The 6,000-nt window shown below is 47.7% G+C and overlaps 1 protein-coding gene across 1 annotated transcript in view; it reads left to right on the forward strand.

The window, feature by feature from the left end:
• Nucleotides 1–5,382, forward strand: part of kcnk17 (potassium channel, subfamily K, member 17) — a 50,103-nt gene extending 44,721 nt beyond the window's left edge. The window contains exons 4-5 of the mRNA XM_072500585.1: nt 1,444–1,612; nt 4,304–5,382. Coding sequence (XP_072356686.1) covers nt 1,444–1,612; nt 4,304–4,500 — 366 coding nt within the window. The 3' untranslated portion in view covers nt 4,501–5,382. The remainder of the gene's footprint in view (nt 1–1,443; nt 1,613–4,303) is intronic.
• The last annotated feature ends 618 nt before the right edge of the window (nt 5,383–6,000 follow it).

Below are 6,000 nucleotides of genomic sequence, written 5' to 3' on the forward strand. Positions count from 1 at the left end.
TGATTTCAATGAATTTCTCTTCACTCTTCCTGTGAAGTACGTAACACGAAGATTGTGTGCAGTGTGTCAACAGTATAACTAATACTTTTGCACACTCCTTAACATAGAAACATAGAAAATAGAAGCAGGAGGAAGCCATTCGGCCCTTCAAACCTGCTCCGCCATTCATTATGATCATGGCTGATCATCAAGTTCAGTACGCTGATCCCGCCTTCCCCCCATATCCCTTGAACCCTTTGGCCCCAAGAGCTAGATCTAATTCCTTCTTGAAATTACACAACATTTTGGCCTCAACTACTTTCTGTGGGGGCAAATGCTACAGATTCACCACTCGCTGGGTGAAGACGTTTCTCCTGCCATCCCAGGAATTAGCCTGGTAAACATTCGCTGCACTCCCTCTATAGCAAGAACATCCTTCCTCAGATAAGGACTATACACAATACTCCAGTTGTGGCCTCATCAATGCCCTATACAAAGGCACTAAAATGGTGTTTCTCTTCCCTGCTGAAGAATATCAGCAAATGGTGAAAGTGACATAAATAGCTGCTAAGTAATTTAAAAATATTTTGCGGGTGGGTACAGGGTAGAGAGTAAATCTGATCATTCTGGTTCTGAAACTAATCCGGTTTCTTGAACTGCCCTAGCGGTTTGACAGGAGGATGGTGCTGAACCTTATATGTATGGTCTCAGTAGTTAACATGCTGAAATTAAGCTTAATGCCTTGGGTCGAAACATAGCATCCCTACAGTGCAGAAGGAGGCCATTCAGCCCGTCGAGTCTGCATATACCATCTGAAAGAGACCCCCACCCAGACCCAATTCCCCACCCCACCCCTGTAACCCCACCTAACCTTTTGGACACTAAGGCACAATTTATCATGGCCAATCCACCTAACCTGCACATCTTTGGACTGTGGGAGGAAACCGGAGCACCCGGAGGAAACCCACGCACACACGGGGAGAACGTGCAAAGTCCACACAGCAACCCAAGGTCAGAATTGAACCCGGGTCCCTGGCGCTGTGAAGCAGCAGTGCTAACCACTGTATACTAACTGCTAAAAAGTCGATAGTATGTAAAGCCACAGCAGGACCATGTTCTCTTCTCATTGGCTGGGCTAAGGAGACCTTGTGGGAGCATGTCTACTGCTGGATCAGAAGCTCCGGGCTTGCCACCTTGGGGAGGTAAAGTGACGGTAATTGGGAATTCTGGAAAGATTGGGAAACCTGGAATTCTAAATGGCTGTTGAAGTTAGGCCAATAGAAAATTTCAAAACTGAAGTTGATAGTTTTTTTAAAATGACGTCATTGCGGAAATGAGTGTGGCAGGTAAACTGAGTTGAGATACTGAGCTACCAGGCTAAAGGGGCTGAATGGGCTACACATATGGAATAAGTATTTTAACAGAACGTGCCCAATTTTGACATCATTTTCTGTCCTCCTGCAGCAAGTGATGAAGATTTTCGCAATGGTTTTCTTCTTGATTCTTGGCACTGTGCTATTTCTGGTATTCCCGCCATTGATCTTCAGTCATGTGGAAGGTTGGACCTACGGTGAAAGCTTTTACTTTGCCTTCATTACTCTCAGTACCATTGGATTTGGAGATTACGTTGTAGGTATGACTTAAGTGGGTCAATAATTCAACAATGCATAATGGCCGCCGATGCAGCTATTAGGAGAGAGAACACTGCCTGAAAGCAGAGCCACGCGTGGTAGGACTGGTTTTACCTTGTGTTACCTGCACCATGTGGCCATTTAACCCGTGGCACTCGGAGTCTTACTGCCGTGTCCTGAGAGTGGAAAGAAAGGCATACATAAAACAATGCATTGTGAACCATTAATGCTGATCCCTGCAGGATCTCCATTGCGTACATAATACTCAATGGACGAGATTTTCCGCCCAGCCCGCCACGTGTTTTGCGGTGGTGGAAGCGGTCAGAAAGCTCCGGCCTGTATGTTCCAAGGTTACATCACTGTGCCATGCCTATTGAGATGTTTTTCACAGGAAAGTAATGCCTGCCCTCCTCCTTCAGTTACCTGACCACGCTTGGCAATGGTTCGCCATTTTCTGCTGCATTATGGCTGGCCAGGACGCCCTCCTGCTCTTTACCATCTGAATTTCAGGGATTCACAAGCTGATCATAAACATTCCTGCCTATCCAGTCCTGAGGTGGGACTTCAACCCAGAGCTTCTGATCCAGAGGTTCGGACGCTACACCCGAAGCTTGAATGTCTCTTTGCGCTTTGGAAATGCACTGCATGGGCACCATTTCCTTTTTCAGAAAAAAATCAGATTGTCAGTTTCTTCTTAAGTTTCATAATTTCCCTTGCGTTTGGGCGCGATTTAGCGGCCTCGCCTCACCCGGGTTGGTGAGATTTAACAAAATTTTGTGAGACGTCACGATTTGGATCTCGCCCGCACGAGGCTGGTTTAGCACAGTGAGCTAAATAGCTGGCTTGTAATGCAGAACAATGCCAGCACCGCGGGTTCAATTCCCGTACCAGCCTCCCCGAACAGGCGCCGGAATGTGGCGACTAGGGGCTTTACACAGTAACTTAATTTGAAGCCTACTTGTGACAATAAGCGATTATTAAACGATTATTATGAGGCGTGAACCAGATCTTTTTAAAAAAATTTTATTTTTATTCCAATTAAGGGGCAATTTAGTGTGGCAAATGCACCTAGCCTGCACACCTTTGGGTTGTGGGGGTAATATCCATGCAGACACAGGGAGAATGTGCAAACTCCACACAGACAGGGCAGCACGGTGGTGCAGTGGTTAGCATTGCGGCCTCACGGCACCGGGGTCCCAGGTTCAATCCGTCTCTGGGTCACTGTCCGTGTGGAGTTTGCACATTCTCCCCGTGTTTGTGTGGGTTTCGCCCCCACAACCCAAAGATGTGCAGGCTAGGTGGATTGGCCACGCTAAATTGCCCCTTAATTGGAAAAAATGAATTGGGTACTCTAAATTAAAAAAAAACTCCACACAGACAGTGACCCAGAGCCGGGATTAAACCCGGGTCCTCAGCATCGTAGGCCGCAGTGCTCACCACTGTGCCAACTCGTGAACCAGATCTGCATATTTCGATAATCCATTACGCTCATGCATTTGTGGGATTCTCCCAGCGCCAGAGGCCCTCATGCCCCGCCTGGAAGAACTTTAGGCACTGGTTTCCACAAACGTGGACCAGTCGTAAACGTGGACCAGTCTCCCAAGCTATTAGACACCCCCAGGTGATCAGGCACAGGAGAGGGTTGCACCCTGGAACTCCCTCTGTTCCCTGGGTAAGTTGGCACAGCCAGACTGGCAAGCGGCACAGCCAGGCTGGCAAGGGACACTGTCAGGTGCCAGGATCCCGGGTGCCAGGTTGGCACTGCCAGGAATCGGATTCGGCAGGCCTTACCAAGTGGAGGGGTGATCCCAGGGACCTGTCCAAGATTAGGAGGAAGGTGGGGTCGGAAACAGCCAGGGAAGTTGAAGACGTTGGGGGGAGATCAGGGCAGCCAGACAATTGGCACCCTGTTCTCTGAGGAGCCATTCCTGCTGAGCTTGCCAGCAGGAAATGGCACTTGGCAGCACAGCAGCATAGTGGTTAGCACAGTTGCTTCATAGCTCCAGGGTACCAGGTTCGATTCCCGTTTTGGGTCACTGTCTGTGCGGAGTCTGTACGCTCCCCGTGTCTGCGTGGGTTTCCTCCGAGTGCTCCGGTTTCCTCCCACAAGTCCAAAGATGTGCAGGTTAGGTGGATTGGCCATAATAAATTTACCTTAGTGTCCAAAAAGGTAAGGTGGGGTTACTGGGTTACAGGGACAGGGTGGAGGCGTGGACTTAAGTAGGGTGCTCTTTCCAAGAGTCGGTGCAGACTCGATGGGCTGAATGACCTACTTCTGCACTGTAAATTCTGTAAGAAATTACTCAAGTGCTGGCCCGGTGGAGAGAAACTCCCTGAGGCGAAAAAATGGAAAAGTGCCATTGACGAGCCAGGTGTGTCTCTGCCAAGAACCATCCTGCTAAACACACCCAGAACAGGGGCTGTTTAGCACAGTGCTGAATCGCTGGCTTTGAAAGCAGACCAAGGCAGGCCAGCAGCACGGGTTCGATTCCTGTACCAGCCTCCCCGAACAGGCGCCGGAATGTGGCGATTAGGGGCTTTTCACAGTAACTTCATTTGAAGCCTACTTGTGACAATAAGCGATTATTATTATTATTAAACAGGACATCGATTTTTTTTCTTATTCTGTTGAATCGCACCCTTCATTTTCTTCTTTCTGTGTGCCACTAATCATTGCAATCTTCTTATCGTAGGCACAGATCCAGGTAAGCACTACATCTCCATATACAGGAGCCTGGCTGGTGTCTGGATCGTCGTTGGCCTGGCCTGGTTGGCTTTGCTCTTTAACCTGGGAAGCAGAGCAATGGAGCAGATCTTCCAGATGAAGCGGCAAAGGAAAAATCCAAAGCTCGAGGTGAAGCACGACCCAAAGAAGGACGATTGTACCTAGTTTCATTGGTCTCAATCTCCTACTGGACTACCTCATTTCACTTATCCTCACCCATCCTATTTCCGCTTATTTTCATCCCGCAGTGTCCCTCAGTACTTATGCTCATGTCTTCTTTATTTGCCTGGTAATTCATGTGATTTCACAGTTGATTGTGGTAAGAGATGTTGGTGGTGTGGAGTGGAACACATTCCCAGGTGTCAGTGTTACGTACTCCCAATTCAGGTGAGGCACCATTCAAATGCAAAATGAAGGAGCCTCCTCATTACCTGGATAACCTTTCCCAATCCCAAAATCAGAAGAGCTTGCTCTAATGCGCCAGCGTAACATCTTTCCAATTTCCACACCGGTTCGCTAGTGCCTCTCTGATAAGAATGCCTCATTGGTTCAGGCCGGATTTATTTTATCGGCCGCCTGAACACTGTACCCTCACAGTTAACTTTCCATGATGCCTCTTTCTTTCTTACATTGAGGGAGAAAGCTTCAGAATTACCAGCAGGAAAAACCCGTGGGCTTTTGGGAGTTCGATTCAGTTGAGTGATTTAACGCTTTCCAATTGCACGTGCGTCAATTATATATATGGGTGGCACGTTAGCACAGTGATTAGCACTGTTGCTTCACAGCACCAGTGTCCCGGGTTTGATTCCCGGTTTGGGTCACTGTCTGTGCGGAGTCTGCACGTTCTCCCCGTGTCTGTGTGGATTTCCTCCGGGTGCTCCGGTTTCCTCCCACAAGTCCCGAAAGATGTGCTGTGAGGTGAATTGGACATTCTGAATTCTCCCTCTGTGTACCCGAACAGGCTCCGGAGTGTGGCGACCTGGGGCTTTTCACAACAACTTCATTGCAGTGTTAATGTAAACCGACTTGTGACAATAAAGATTATTATTATTATATCAGCCACGGGAAGGACTATTTTTATTGTATAAAATAAGTTTTATTTTTGTCTTTGGTTCCTTTTTATCGATACATACATAAGAACATAAGAACTAGGAGCAGGAGTCGGCCATCTGGCCCCTCGAGCCTGCTCCGCCATTCAATGAGATCATGGCTGATCTTTTGTGGACTCAGCTCCACTTTCCGGCCCGAACACCATAACCCTTAATCCCTTTATTCTTAAAAAAACTATGTATCATTAGCTTAAAAACATTTAATGAAGGAGCCTCTACTACTTCACTGGGCAATAGATTCACAACCCTTTGGGTGAAGAAGTTCCTCCTAAACTCAGTCCTAAATCTACTTCCCCTTATTTTGAGGCTATGCCCCCTAGTTCTGCTTTCACCTGCCAGTGGAAACAACCTGCCCGCATCTATCCTATCTATTCCCTTCATAATTTTATATGTTTCTATAAGATCCCACCTCATCCTTCTAAATTCCAACGAGTACAGTCCCAGTCTACTCAACCTCTCCTCGTAACCCAACCCCTTCAGCTCTGGGATTAACCTAGTGAATCTCCTCTGCACACCATCCAGTGCCAGTATGTCTTTTCTCAAGTAAGGAGACCAA

This window comes from Scyliorhinus torazame, chromosome 4 (genome assembly GCF_047496885.1).
Source record: "Scyliorhinus torazame isolate Kashiwa2021f chromosome 4, sScyTor2.1, whole genome shotgun sequence".
Lineage (NCBI taxonomy): Eukaryota > Metazoa > Chordata > Chondrichthyes > Carcharhiniformes > Scyliorhinidae > Scyliorhinus > Scyliorhinus torazame.